Here is a 16031-nt window from a genome sequence, read left to right as displayed (position 1 = left end):
AGTCTTAGGTTTCTTATGGTATCGAAATAAATCCAAAAATAGAGGAATGTTATGAAATAGTTGGTGCTCTTTCAATTTCTTGTAATCGGTTTTTGTTGTGTGACTGCCCTTCTTTTTGAGGGTTAGCTTGTTGAATAAAAGTAACTTTACAAAAAAAAAAAAAAAATAAAAAAATACCTATGCTCTTATAATGATAATACTATAATAATCATTTATTGAAATCTCAAACTTATCAAACAATAATAAGACTTTAAAATAAAAAAGTAGCAAAACACATAGCCGCTACTATTTAACAAACAAAACACCCAATCATCATCATCACCATTTCCACATTCACCAGTCCACCGTTACCGTCACCATATTCTCCCTCAACCAAACTTATGCAGCAGCAGCAGCAGCACAATCACAACAAACTGATCTAGAAAATTAGTTGATCATCAATCAACAATGAGTTTCAGAGACGATAATGAAGACGGCAGGTCCGATCTCCGGAAACCATTTTTGCACACCGGAAGCTGGTACCGTATGGGCTCCAGGCAATCTAGCATGATGACGTCATCTCAGATGATCAGAGATCGATCTGTTTCTGTTCTCGCTTGTGTTCTTATTGTTGCCTTAGGTCCTATTCAGTTCGGTTTCACTGTAAGTAATCACTTTCTCTTGTTGTTAACCTAATTGACTATTGTTGACTTCAGAGTTATTCGGATATAGATTGAGATCCGTGTTCATTTTCAAGATGAATTTGATAATGATTGACTTCAATTTCACATCTACAGCGTGTTTGATATTGGAATCTGACTATTCGAATAAGGTTTTCAAGTTTCTGATAAAGAATTTGCATTTAATTTGATAAAGATTGACTTCAATTTCATATATATATATATATGATTTTATTTATATTATATATATAATTAATGTAAAATTTTGTTAGAAGATTAAGATGAATTCTAGTAAATATTAAGATCTTGTCAATGTAGAAGATGAATTTGACGATTGTTGACTTCAATTTCACATGTACAGATTGAGTGTTAGATATGGGAATCTGACTGGAAAAACTTGAAATTCCATCCGGATTCGAATTAGGATTTATAATTTTCGAGTAGAATTTGTATTCGATTCGAATTGAAATTTGTGATTTTCGATACAAAGTTTGAATTAAAATAATATGTATTCTTTTTTGCATTAGTTATATACGTAAAACTGGAAATTCCATTCGGATATGAATTCCAGATTTGAATTAGGATTTTTTTCAAGTAGAATTTGCATTCGATTCGGATTGAAATTTGTGATTTTTTATTTGAAATTTGTGATTTTCTATTTGAAATTTGTGATTTTCTATTCGAAATTTGAATTAAAATTATATATATATATATATATATATATATATATATATTTGCAAAAAATGGATACAAAATTTTAAAAATTTGAGCTTTTAAAATTAAATTAAATCTTGTTTATACTAAATTTAATCGAGTAAACTTGAATTCGAATAGTTTTTTCGAATCTAATTTGAATTCGGTTTCAAAATATCAAAATTCGATTAACTTGAATAACTTGAAATTTGATACATTGAACACCTCTATCTAGAGATAGAGCAAATCGTTTAAGGGATGATGAAGGAAACCAAGAATGATATTATGTTTCAGTTTTGGTTGATGAATCTTGTTGTTTCAGGGTGGTTATTCATCACCTACACAAGCTGCGATTATGCGAGATCTTAATCTCACTGTATCCGAGGTACACTTACTAAGCTAACCCATTTCTGTACATCATACGGACTTTATACATGAACTGATTTGAAGCATTTTCAGTTCTCTTTGTTTGGTTCTTTATCAAATGTGGGTGCCATGGTTGGTGCAATAGCCAGTGGTCAAATTGCAGAGTATATCGGCCGGAAAGGGGTATGTTTTTTCATTTCATTTCTTAATCTGCAATAATATATGTAAGATACATTTATATATGCATAAATAACAGTCGAATATCTGTGGTCAAAATTGCAGTCTTTGATGATCGCCGCTATCCCTAATATCATTGGATGGCTTTGTATCTCATTTGCTACTGTAAGCTTCTAATAACCATTTTATAACTGCCCGTTTTCATTTATAGTTTGTTAGAAACTTAGAAACCTAACCTTGCAGTCACAACGGTTGTTTGCGTAGGATACATCGTTTCTTTACATGGGAAGATTGTTAGAAGGATTTGGCGTTGGGATTATATCATATACGGTAACTTTATCTATTCAAAGTTTGTTTGAATAAAGGTTTTGTCGGCGAAAACCATCATAATAAGAATTATGTTTCCTGATCGATTACAAAGGTTCCTGTCTATATAGCCGAAATAGCACCTCAAAATATGCGAGGGGGACTCGGTTCTGTCAATCAGGTATTTTTGTTTAGAAATTCAATACGTGAATTTGTTGTGCTCCGAGTCAAGATTTGTACTTTCTTATTTTTTTTTTTACTTTTTTTTTGTATTGTAGCTATCTGTGACAATTGGGATAATGCTTGCTTATTTGCTGGGACTTTTTTCTAATTGGAGAATACTTGCAATTCTTGGTAATTGTCGACAAAAACACATTCATCTTAATGAGCTTTTGTTGCTATATATGATCTTCATGAGTTACTTCGGGACCTGAGTCAATGTAAAACAGTTAAGGTGCATGTTTAAGGTCCAAATTGCCAACCTTTGCACGAATCAAGCATGATCATAAACTTTTTGGCAGCAAGCTTATAATCCAAATTCAGTTAACAAGAGTTTGGCAAGATGGGTGGGTTAGGCGGGTCGGGTAGCTGGCTCTGGTTTGGTTGACCCGCAAGCACTTCTTTGCCATTTTGTATATCTGTGTATTAATAAGGTTATATGCATTAAAATAGACTTTGGGCGACTTTCAACCCATTTGCCTAGTCGGCGATTAATCGCTAGTTGGCCAGTCACCTGAGTAATTTTTCATTCATCAGTAGTCAGCCCTAATTGGCCCTAGTTGGCCGGCCAAAAATCGGCGATTCCGGCCAAAACCTGTAAATTCCCGCCAGTTTCCAACCAAACCATGTAATTCCGGCGATTAATGTTGTATACATAAAAAATGGGTCGAGGAGGGATTAAAACTTAAAACCTGTCTACTTAAAATATTTACCTATAAAAATGTGTGTACATATATAAAGCTGAATAATACATATAAAAATCCCAATCCAATTAATCCCAATTAGTCTCAATTAATCGCTAGTCGGTACCCCACTGGCCGACTGGCGCCTAGCAATTTTTACAACCATGTTGTTTGGTAAAAAAATTACATAATTTCTTTTGCAGGAACTTTGCCATGCTTAATTTTGATTCCTGGTCTCTTTTTTATTCCAGAATCTCCTCGGTGGCTGGTAAGCAATAATATGAACAAAGTGTTATATTCTTCTTCTTCTTCTTCCTTTTTTTTTTTTTGGTGTTGGAGTTCTTTCAATGGTAGTAACTTTTGAGCAACATTGTGTCAATCTTCCAGGCGAAGATGGGTATGACTGATGATTTTGAATCTTCTTTACAAGTTCTTCGCGGGTTTGATACTGATATTACCGTTGAAGTAAATGAAATTAAGGTAAACGATAAATCTCTATTAAATACATCATTCGAAGGTGAAAAAGATTCTATCGTTTATACTTTTGAAGACTGATCTTGCAATGATAGGCATATACTTTACGTTTTTCAGAGGTCTGTAGCATCATCAAATAGAAGAACCGCAATTCGTTTCTCGGACCTTAAACAAAGAAGATATTGGTTCCCTTTGATGGTATTTAATTTTATTGCTTGTTTTTTTTTTTCATGTCTTCTTATGATAATGAAAATGATTTTTTTTTAAATTTTAATATTTATAGATAGGAATTGGATTACTTGTTCTTCAACAGCTAAGTGGAATCAATGGTGTTCTTTTCTATTCTAGTAACATCTTTCAGTCTGCAGGTTAGTATTGTTCATGCGAAAAGCAAATAAACTTGTGTTTCGTTCAATTCTTATTTATAAGTTTTTTTTATTATAAAACTAGGTTATAGACCCGTGTACTACACGGAGTTGAGTACAAAAAATGATGCAATAAAAAATCATATATAATAAATAAACATAGTACATTACATGTAACGGTGAAAAATTACAAATTAGTGTTACATTTACAATTAACAAATCTATTAATACAAATCCAAATTACAAATCTCCAAAAACTTCTTTGTGGACAAGTCTGGAAGTCTTGCTCGGAAAATTACCATCTTTATCAACAATTAACAGTTTAAGTCCATCTTGACTTTTGACTCTGGAAAAAGCCACTTATGAACCATATGAAAACACAGGTTATATTTAAAACCAATTTTGGATAGCAATTGTCCTTAAATTTTATTTATTGTCATCACGAAACATACAGTGAGAGAAAACTGTAATCTTTGATCTTGTGTATTACACACTGGTACTGAATAAATCATCATCATTATACTCAGTAAATCCCACCAATAGCAAAGCTAAGGTAGGGTTTGAGGAGGTAAGATGTAGACAACCTTACCTCTACCCCGTAGGAATAGAGAGGCTGCTTCCAGTGAGACCCCCGGCTCGATAGTAGTTTTGCATCAAGCCTTGGACATAAGGCACATACATAACAACAATTAAGACAAAGGCCGATTAGTGCATGTACTTCCTTGTCTTTCGGCTATTAACGCCACCACATGATGCATGGTTAACCATCCCCCTCTTTTAACGTTATTTTCACAAAATTAGTAAAATAACGTTAAAATTAGTGCACTTTCACTTTTGCCCCCGAGCGCGCACACATATATACATTGCAAGCGGGGCGTTGGTGTTGAATAAATGATACAATGAAATGAAAGAGTATACGTATCTATTGAATTTTTCCGAAATATTTTTTCTCTAGGTATACGTTTTTTTAGATAATCTTAACATATTATTAAAATTTTAAGTAATATTAAAGGAGGATTTTAAATTACAAAATTAAAATTATAGATAATCACGAAATTTTGTTTGGAGATAATTTAGGTATGAATTTAAACTTGAAATTATATCAATTACTATAAAATACGATATTGAATATTTGACTCACCAAAAATTTTGGTATTCATTATTATAAATTAGGAACGAATTATTTTTACATTTATAATAAGTGATATCGTCGTCACCATCATCATACTTGGTAAATCCCACCAATAGCAAAGCTAATGTAGGGTCTAAGGAGGGTAAGATGTAGACACCCTTACCTCTACCCCGTAGGAATAGAGAGTCTGCTTTCAGTGAGACTTCTGACTCGATAGTAGTTTTGCATCAAGCCTTGGACATAACATAAGGGACATAACACTCAACAATTGGGACAAAGGCCGATTACTGCTGGTACCCCCTTGTCTTTAGGCTATCAACGCCACCAAATGATACATGATTAACTGTCCCCCGCTTTTAAAATTATTTTCACGTAATTAGTAAATAAGTTAAAATTAGTGCACTTTTACTTTTGCCCATTATTATATTACAAAATATGTTAAAATAATAAGTAAAGTTGTGAGATTGAAAGAGAAAGTGATGCAGTTTCTAGTGCAATCAAATGGCTCAAGAACGATTAGTAATCAAAGACGATAAAAAAAAACCAAAAGGTTCAAGAACATAGTTCTTTCTATTCAATAATCAACATAAACTAACTAACAATGAACCCTAAGATCCTATTTATAAGATAGGTATCATAATTGAAAGGAAACTAAATAAGAAAGATTAGAACATTAAAATTCAAATAACTAATAAAATTAATCTTGAAAATCAGAAAGTGACATGTAGCATTGATTGGAATCCTTTATCAGAATTTTGCCCTTTATCCGAAAAACAAAACTATATTAAATTCAGCTCAAATAAACTTGTGTTTAATTTTATTAATCTTAACTGGGCAGGAATTTCTAGCAGTGATGCTGCTACATTTGGACTTGGTGCTATCCAAGTAAGCATTTAACAGCTACTTAATTATCATATTATTTCTCCCTCCAACTTTATTTTGTAATTTAAATGACGTTCTAACAAAGAATATATGGCACCAATTAGGTTATCGCAACTGCAGTTTCCACATGGTTGGTTGACAAAACAGGCCGGAGGATTCTGCTCACTGTAAGGGGACCAATGTTACTAGCTATTACCAACATTTCTTTTAATGGTGCCAATGTCGGTGGGTTGGGTAACGGGTCAAAAGGGTTTCGGGTAAAAGGGTAATCTATTACTGTCGTCCCAAAAAGTTATATAGACTATATGTATATACAGTGGCGAAGCTTGAAATTTTCCACCGGGGGGTTGGAAGTCACCGGACCTAAAAATTCTATACAAGTAAACTTTATTTTTATAAAACCGGTGGGTCGAAAACGTATATACTTATAAAATTCTATACAAAATGTACATACATAACACTACTGAGTGAAAAGTTCGGGGAATCCCCCCCCCCCCCCCCCCCCCCGGAAACCTGCGCCTATGTGTATATATGCTCTTTTGTCTCATCAACCAACTTTGGGATTAACCAACTTTATCCCCTCATGTTTAGCTCTTTAAGTAAAACAACTTTAGCCCCTCAAGTCAACTTTAATAATAAACAACTTTAGCTCCTCAACTTTAATAATAAACAACTTTAGCCCCTCAACTTTAATAATAACATGTTTAGCTCCTCAACTTTAATTATGACATGTTTAGCCCCTTAACTACATCAAACAACTTTAGCCTCTCAACTTTAATAATAAACAACTTTAGCCCCTCAACTTTAATAATGACATGTTTAGCCCCTCAACTTTATTAATGAATAACTTTAGCTTTCCAACTTTAATAATGACATCTATATCCCCTCAACTATAACAATGACATGTTTAGCTCCTTAACTAAAACATCAAACAACTTTAACTCTCGCGATTTGCTTCTTCTTATCCACGTTTCGAACCCGCTGCGGAGCGTGGGTGGTAACCAACTAAGTTCTAAAACCAGTTATATTATTTCAGTAATGATCTATTTTTTTGAAGTAAATAAATGGTTTAAGCAATAAAATACACTTTGGGCACCTTTTGACTCGTTTCCTTTTTATTTTATTTTTTTGCTTCTTGAAATTTTTTATATAGACCAACTTAGAACGGGAAACCACTTTATGCTGTAGGTTTCCTCCGTTGGAATGACCTTCAGTCTCGTAGTCGTCGCAGCTGCTTTCTTCACTAAGGTGATCATTTGTTTTCTTTCATTTTCTCTTTACAATTTGCATAGACCGACATTAGTTAAACAATTATCATGTTCTTTTTACTCATCATTTTCAATGTAAAATTGTGAAAAAAAACATCGCAGAGTTTTGTGGAAGAAAGTTCTTCATTGTATGCTGCAATGGGTATATTGTCGGTAGTTGGAGTTGTGGTATGTCTTCATATTATTTTTATTTTATCATAAATAGTATGTTATTTATCAACATGTTTTGACTGAAGTTGTTATCTTGTTTAACTAACTTCCTCAATAGGGCATGGTAATCGCGTTTTCTCTTGGAATGGGGCCCATCCCATGGGTTATAATGTCTGAGGTAATTATAGTAAATCTACTGCATAATATTAGAAGTTTTTATTGATCATATTAATAACTAATCTTCATTGTGTTACAGATTCTTCCTGTTAACATTAAAGGACTAGCTGGGAGTATTGCAACATTAGCCAATTGGTTTATTGCATGGTTAATTACAATGACCGCACCGTTGCTTTTAGCGTGGAGCGGTGGAGGTTCGTTCACTCTCTTTCTCTACACGATCGAGTTATCAAAAAGATTTCTTGTGTTGTATGTTAATTATTTATTTATTTGACAGGAACATTCACTTTGTACATGCTCATGTGTGCTGCTACTGTTGTGTTTGCTTCCATATTGGTGCCGGAAACAAAGGGAAAGACATTGGAGGAGATCCAGTTTTCTTTAAGATAAGATGTAAATGTTCTGTTGCTGCTTCTTCATCATTGTTTTCTGCGGTCGCTATTCAAAAATTCTTTTTTTTTCCTCAAAAAAATTGTTTTGTTTCCGGGGGCTTGTAAGTTATGTGGAATTTGCGATTGTTGTACGTGAATCCATTATGTTTACGGATCCGAAAAGAACATCATATCATTTGTTGTAATAATTATTTATGAAAGAGAGAGAGAGAGAGAGCTGAAGAATTAAGGCTGTTATGTTTGGGCATAAAATAAATTATCGGAATAATGATTTTTTTGGGTTTGTATATGCATCATTGTCTAGAGGTTAAGATAGAGATATGTTATTGAGATTAGGAGTAAAATTTACATGGTCAAATTCATGTCTTGCTGACTCACATTATGACCTTTTACCTTTTATGACTCTTGACTCAAATGGGTTTTTTTTTGTTGACTTTATAGCTTGGACATCGTTTCAATGGATCAATAGATGTTTTGCTTAGTGTTAAGAGTAAATTACAAAAATCGTTCTTTATGTATGTCACTTATTGCAAACTGTGTTCTTTGTCTTTAATAATTACAGAAAACGTATTCGATATTTGCAAACTCTTGCAAGTTATGTGCTTTAGCCCTAACTCAGTTAATTTTTGTGGTTAAATCTGACTAAATGGATCCCACATGAGGGTATTTTTGTGGTTAAATCTGGACTAAATAGACCCCACATGAGAGTAAAATGACCAAAATACCTTCATGTGGGGTCCATTTGGTCATATTTAACCACAAAAAATTAAATGAGTTAGGGATAAATGATATAATTTGCAAGGGTTTGCAAAATCAAGTACGTTTTTCTGTAATTATTGAAGATAAAGGATACCGTTTGCAATAAATGACATACATAAAGGACGATTTGTGTAATTTACTCTAGTGGTAAACATCTTACTACATAAACAACTTAAATTGATCAATATATGATTTGTTTTTTTAATACTTATTGTGTTCACTTTTACAGTGTTATGTTGGCTTTATGTATCACAATTTACAAAATTACATAAGTAGAACATGTATGAAATCAAAAATATGTTGATTTATGTAGTCCAATCAAAATGCCAGAAATTGCCGACAGAAAATAAAGTTGTAAACTACCCCATCACTATCACTATTCAGTATCACTATCAGAATCTATAATAATTGAGGAGAAACAAACATATAAAATAAACATCCAAAACTGTCTATTCAGGTATCAATTAACATTGTTTTTAAGTGTTCAAGGAGACTTTTCTCACTCATGCTACAAGGATGTGTGTGGTGGTCTAGCGCCCATCGCTATGTCACCATATAAGGCCTCGAAGGGGCGCTATTGTGGCATGAGTGTGGTTAGGGCTGTGCAACGGTTCAGAACCGGACCGAACCGAACCGAACCGGAACCGAACCAGAACTGTTAATTGCTAAATTTAAGAACCGGAACCGAACCGTATTATAACGGTTCCGGTTCGGTTCTGAACCGGTTAAACGGTTCGCGTGTAAACGGTTCTCGTGGGAACCGGTTGACAATTAAATCCTAAAATTAACAAAACATTAACTAAGAGTTGTAACATTCAAATTTAAACCAACCAAAATAAAAGTAGCAAAGCAACAATAAAAAATTTCAAGCCATAAACAATCTCTAAATAAAACTATTACAACCATCGTGTTAACAATTAAAACAAGCGATACACTATTTATATACACATTTACAATTCGATCAACATTGATTTGATTATTTTTGTTCAATTTTTATTTTTACATATAGAAAACTATATGTATTAGAAAGCAAACATCTAGAAAGAAAATATATGCAATCATAAAAAAAGGTCATGTAGAATAGTTGCAGGGTGTTGATGGAGATGAACTTGTATGATAGCAATTAGGGTTAGGGTTGTGTAACACCTCGAAATTTTGTGTCCAATAACGTATTGACACGTGTCTTAAGTTTACACGTGGCGTTTCATATTTAATAAAGGACTAATGTTGACAAACCTTGAAAGTACATAAATTCGAGGGTTATAAATGTCAAACAAGGGTAAATATACTGTAAAGTAACCCTAACGATGCTCGTACCTTCAAACAAATAAATCATGGATCGTACGGAAGCAAAACGCGGAAGAAAGTGAGAGATTACAAGCTGCGGGGGTTAACTGTGTCAACATGTTTAATTATACCTCTGAGTGACCCTTTGACGTACCCAAGGCTTTGTAACAGTAAAATACGCTCACTGGAATGTACTGTATAAATTCCGCGAAGTTCCATTTTAAAAACGAGAAAGATATGATCAAATTCGTATGAAAAGGGTTAAAAGCGTCAACAATGAAAGTTAAGGCTTTTCGAATAGTTAATAAGATAACCGGGGACTTGATAGTACGGGTAAATAACATAAGGCCCTTAGTTGTAAATAATCAAGGGCCAAATCGCAAAGTTACCCCTTCAAACCCGAAAGGTCAGGTTATTAATTACCAAAGATTTCGTTACTAATTACAAAGATTTTATTAATCATTTCAAAAGATTGAAAAAGATTTAAAAACAGCCTTTACGGACCGCAAGGGTCCTGCCTTACGGACCGTAAAGGGGTGAATGATTAAGTTTGTCTCCGCCACAGGCTTACGAACCGCAAGGCCCAAGCCATACGGTCCGTAAGCGATGCCCAGCGACAGAAACTTGGCTGTTGGATGTTTAAAGCGGTAAAACAATTATGAATGGGTTTCCCAGAGGTATGGGCGTCCTCTACTCGACCCATAGCACCTTAGGCCACCTGCCCATCATCCATACTCCTTTGTAGTGTGTGTTGTAATGATCTAGAGGCAAGTTGTGTACTATAAATAGGCATACATGGTTCACAATTGAAACACACCTCAAAACACACTCTCTGATCATTTCTGAAGCTCCCAAGTGTTCTTCTCTAGTTCAAAGTCTTACATCAAGTCTCTGTAAGTATGCCAAACCTTATATGGCTTTGTTTTTTTGCTTAGTTTAGCCTAAAAGTCAATCCGTCGTAAGTAATGATTGACTTTGCGATAAATCACGAATGGTCCAGTGAATTCTCGAATCAAAAGTAATATGTGTTGGTATTTATGTGGATAATAAACCTCTAAAAGGGTTCCCCCTGATCACCACTCTAACTAGTTCAAATATCGAGTCAAACGTATGCTTAAAAAGTCAACAGAAAGCCGTTTTGCGATTTTGTACAAAATCTGTAATGTATATGCTATGAAACCTGTTTTGATGATCATAAAACATGATATTAAGTATATTAACTTGTCTAAGCTCGTTTGATTCGACCATTTGCTATATTGACCCGGTTCGGAGCCGAAAGTCGCAAAAGTTTGACTTTTGCTTTGACTTCAGTTCTGACCCATGTTAGTACAATGTAGATATGCCTTAGGACTCTCTTAGCACCAGGTCACGTGATGGTATCACCCTCTGTGACCGGTTCGTTGTTTGTCCGAGTCTTTTACGCATTTCCGTTAATTACTTAAAAGTTGACCGCAACGCCCTTTTTAAAATAAAACGAGTATTTCGGACACGTGAAGGGACTATAACCTTGCTTACTAAATTCTAAGCATGTCCCTAAAGTTTCACGCCAATCCGAGGTCTAGAATGGGAGTTATGCTAAATAGCGCATTTATAAGAAACTTTTGTAATAAACGGCGCAATTAGCATAACGCCTACCTAAACCAAGATTTCGTCACCAAAACTTTTACCCACTGTAGTAAAATAATATTTTGGGATTTTTAAAGATTTTTAATTAATTTTAACCAGCTCATAACCTGCGGTTATGACTACGGTTCGGCAAATACCGAATATGCCCTTTTCGGCCAAAACTCGAGTTCTACAAGGTCTTTTGACCCGATTCCAGTTGCTACTGATTTTAAATAATAAATAAGATATTTTAGACTTATTAAGCTGATCGGGAAACTCAGGTTTCCTGTAGAACTCAGAAATCCCTTTAAAAGTCTTTAAAATGACCGGAAACCCCTACGGGGCGTATAATGAACTAAAACTCGTTACGGGCATTATGGAAGGTATCCTACTGATACCACAACCTCTTTAAAGTATATTGACTTAGGAAAACAGTGTAGGACTCCTACGGTTACCCGTTGCGCCTATTGCGCGCACGGTTCGGCTTATGTAACTAGTTTACATAAACTAGCCGATACGGGTCAAACCATATCATTTTGACCCCAAGATTCAGAGTGTGAATATTAAACCCGTATAAAACAAGTCTCCAAACTTGTTGGGTCAGAATCACATTCCCTTCTCGGTTTTCGCCTTTCACGCGATTAAACCGTATCTATCCCTCGAAACTAACCGGTCTAGGCTACGGCTAATATAAAGACCCGTTAGGATTCTAATAGGTTATTTTAAAACCTTCGTTCCAGAATAGGAGCCCCAGTAAAAGATATCTGTGATTTAACTGATTAAGGACAATACTTGCAAAGGTAAATACTTTTAACTTATTTTCCCTTATACGGGCTTGGGTTACGGTATATAAAATACCGCTTGATTGAGCATCAAATCTTCCATCGCTTAAGTGGTTAATTAAATAATTTGATCGGCTCATTTCAACAGTCTTGTTACTTAAAAGCCTTTGGCGGGGTTAATGACCATGTCCCGGATATCCTTGGCATCATTCGAAGAAATGGCCACGACCTTGACAGTCGGGTGTAGGCGTACACCCGGTATTATGTCTATACTATTAAAGGACGTAGCCAATGGTTTACCCACCTCGGTTTTACGCAAATGTGGTGTGTCTATTGATCTTTAACCCGGACTGGATCCGGGCTACTGAACGCATAGAAGGAACATGTAATTCGTTCACAAGATTATAATTTTAAATAATTCTCCCAAGTTATAAAAGAATTTGTGCCTCGTGCATTCAAATCAATTTTAATAAACATTTTTCAAAAGTGTCGGTTGAACGTATTTACCAGTGTAAACTGACGTATTTTCCCAAAAAGATTAAGTGCAGGTACTACACGTAATCGGCTGGCCATAGCTCCTTAGCATCTTAAGAAGTCTCGCAAGCTTGATGTCTTATCTGTTGAACAACATTTTTATTTATTTTGATCCCTCCTGTGGATACTATTCAACTACTTGTGATACATTTGATATTACAGTAAATGGTTGAATTATATTTATCTTTATGCTTCCGCTGTGCATTTATATATTATGGTTTGACTATATTGTTGCCAACTACGTCACGGTAATCCCCCACCGGTGATACACGTGGAAATTGGGGTGTGACAGGTTGAGAGATGGAGAAGAATTAGAAGATGAAAGATGAGATCCTGGAATGAATATAAGAAGAGGGAATAAGAATTAGGATGGTCGTATGATGTTGAAAAGCCCATTAATAAAATAGGGTTTTAAATATTTATAATCACAATTGGTTCTAGCGGTTCTTTAACCGGAACCGTGGTTTTAACCAGAACCGAACCGGGAACCGTTTTTACCCAAATTTAAGAACCGAAACCGGACCCTATATCCAAAAATATGGTTTGGATCTAGCGGTTCCGGTTCGGTTCCCTGGTTCTAGCGATTCTGAACCGTATACTGCTCAGCCCTAAGTGTGGTAACGAGCACTAGTCATGTATGTGTGGATATGCGTGTGGACTTAATTATCAGCCAATTAAAAAAATTTCATGTGGGCTTGGCGTTGTTCAGCTACACGTAGTCTAAGATGATTCAGTTCGGTTTTGAGTTTTTTTCCAAGTCTAAATCGAAAGTTTTAGTTATCAAAAGTATCTTATTGTACAAAACGTACGAAAGATATGGAAAAGTAAAAAAAAAAAAAAAAACCGCTGTGACATTTTTGTAATTATTATTACCATACAAAGATCAGAATTACCGTACAAGATCAAAATTGCCCTACAAGATCATTTGTAGAGTAATTATAATACTCTACAAAATTACCCTATAAGATCAAAATTAAACTACAAGATCAAAATTACCCTACAAGATCATTTTACAAAATTACCCTACAAGATCATTTATAGAGTAATTTTGAGTAAAATAATTACGAAAATGTCACCGCGTCTTTTTCACTTTTCCACTCCATTCGTACGTTTTGTACGATAAGATACTTTATATTTGATCTTTTGTCCAATGTAGCACGAGAGATTTCCGACCCCTTTACATACAAGAATTTGGTAATCGTAAACAAACACACGATTGAAAACCATATTCAACTTCGATAATCAAATCGCATACTACAACCGACGATTGGGAAACAATAACTCGATTAAACCCTAAACCATAAACCTTACATAACCAATTCGACAGGATACTTATCGATACAATCCGACCAAGGACTATGGGCAGCTGGTTTTACGGTCCGTAACGCCTTCCAAACAGCACTATTACACTTAAACCCACTCCCAAATGCAATCTGCCAAACTCTATGACCCTTTCTAACCCTTTCTTTCCCTTCAATGTAAGCCAACTCATACCAAATCGAACTCGAAGACGTGTTCCCAAATCTATGAAGCGTCATTCGTGACGCCTCAACATGCGTCGGCGATAGCTGGAGATTCTTCTCCAGCTCGTCGATCACAGCTCTACCACCTGCGTGTATACAAAAATGATCAAATGCAAGTTTAAAATCCGGAATATACGGTTTAATACTCTTCTTGCACAATTTCTTCGCGATCAAGGTACAAAAGAACAACAACTGTTCGCTGATAGGAAGAACAAGCGGGCCCAACGTCGTAATGTTTGTTTTCAACGCTCCACCAGCGATCGCCATCAAATCTTTCGATAACGAAACCCCGGTCTTCCCATTATCGTCTTGTTCTTGATACACACAACGAAATGCCTTATCATCCGATCCTCTATGCGTTCGGACCACATGAACGAGCTGGTACTTGGCTCGTGATCTATCAACCGATTTGTTCGATAACAGAACCGCGGATCCACCAACTCTGAACAGGCAATTGGGGATCAACATTGACTTCTTGTTCCCGAAATACCAGTTTTGAGTGATGTTTTCGGTGCTGACCACAACAGCGTATGTGTTTCGTTGAACTTGTAGCATATCTTTTGCTAGATCGATCGCGATTACACCCGCGCTGCAGCCCATTCCTCCTAGATTGAAGCTTTTAATGTTGCCCCTTAGTTTGTACTTGTTAACTATCATGGAGGATAATGATGGTGTTGGATTGAATAAACTGCAGTTCACCACTAGAATTCCTATGTCTTTTGGTTTGATTCCAGTGGTAGAAAACAGTGTGTCTAGTGCACCGAACATAACCTGTGTTACAATTTAAAGAGAGAGTTGAAACATCATTGATGAACAATATTTATTGCAATATTAAATGAATGATGAACATCAGTATTATAAATTGTAACCATGGAAACTAATTATTATGGATATATACAAGAACAAGCTTAGCTCTAGCTGATGAGTTACTCGAGATTCGTTTGGTAAAAGTTCGAATTGAGCTTAATGAGTTTGATCTCGAGTCTAAGAATAAGCTTGTTTCAAGAAGGAGCATGTGCTTCATTATCCCACGAGCCTAAATAAGCATATTATTTTTATTTTTTGTATTTAATATATTAAATTTGTATTTATGTAATCAGTGGCGAAGCTTGAAAATTTTCACCGGAGGGTCGGAAGTCACCGGGCCTAAAAATTTTATATAAGTAAATTTTTTTCTTATAAAACCGGGGGGTCGAAAACGTATATACCTAAAAAATTATATACGAAACTGAAGGGGTAAGGTCCCAAAAACCCCATAATAAGTACTTGGGACCATACCACAACCTTGTCTTTTAGCCCTTTTTCGACCTTGCGCGGCCACGCACTGGTCCTACAAAGAAGGCTTAAGAGACAGGTAGCAGACAACACTTGCGCACCAAAGGGAAATCATAAACCCTTGCGCCTTCCTCCGTAAACAAAGGATAAAAATCCTCAGTTAAACACTTCCGCTCAATAATATCCAGACTTTGATATTATTTACCCAACTGATGCCACACGATAAAGAATCACACCAGATTATGGCAACAATCTTCTAGAAGGACTCAATCGTGCACCACTAGACGGTTATAACCGTCTGGACACGTGTTCTCATCTCAGGA

The 16031-nt window shown here is 35.3% G+C and overlaps 2 protein-coding genes across 2 annotated transcripts; one reads left to right on the top strand and one right to left on the bottom strand.

The window, feature by feature from the left end:
- The first annotated feature begins 231 nt into the window (after positions 1–231).
- LOC110915876 (sugar transporter ERD6-like 6) lies at positions 232–8232 on the top strand. Its single transcript, XM_035987190.1, has 18 exons — positions 232–642; positions 1675–1737; positions 1812–1901; positions 2001–2060; positions 2160–2225; positions 2317–2382; positions 2480–2555; positions 3307–3371; positions 3491–3583; positions 3695–3775; positions 3861–3945; positions 5913–5959; positions 6061–6123; positions 7145–7204; positions 7327–7392; positions 7493–7552; positions 7631–7745; positions 7829–8232. Exons 1-18 carry the CDS (start codon positions 448–450, stop codon positions 7939–7941), a joined length of 1464 nt encoding a protein of 487 aa, XP_035843083.1. The 5' UTR covers positions 232–447; the 3' UTR covers positions 7942–8232.
- Positions 8233–14111: 5879 nt separating this feature from the next.
- Positions 14112–15226, bottom strand: LOC110914973 (3-ketoacyl-CoA synthase 4). The gene has a single exon (XM_022159590.2). The coding sequence runs from the start codon at positions 15199–15201 to the stop codon at positions 14218–14220; it is 984 nt and encodes a 327-aa protein (XP_022015282.2). The 5' UTR covers positions 15202–15226; the 3' UTR covers positions 14112–14217.
- Between the last annotated feature and the right edge of the window lie 805 nt (positions 15227–16031).

Source organism: Helianthus annuus, chromosome 2 (assembly GCF_002127325.2).
Source record: "Helianthus annuus cultivar XRQ/B chromosome 2, HanXRQr2.0-SUNRISE, whole genome shotgun sequence".
NCBI classification, from domain to species: Eukaryota; Viridiplantae; Streptophyta; class Magnoliopsida; order Asterales; family Asteraceae; genus Helianthus; species Helianthus annuus.
Note: the sequence above shows the minus strand (reverse complement) of the source record. Positions and strands in the feature narration are given on the sequence as shown.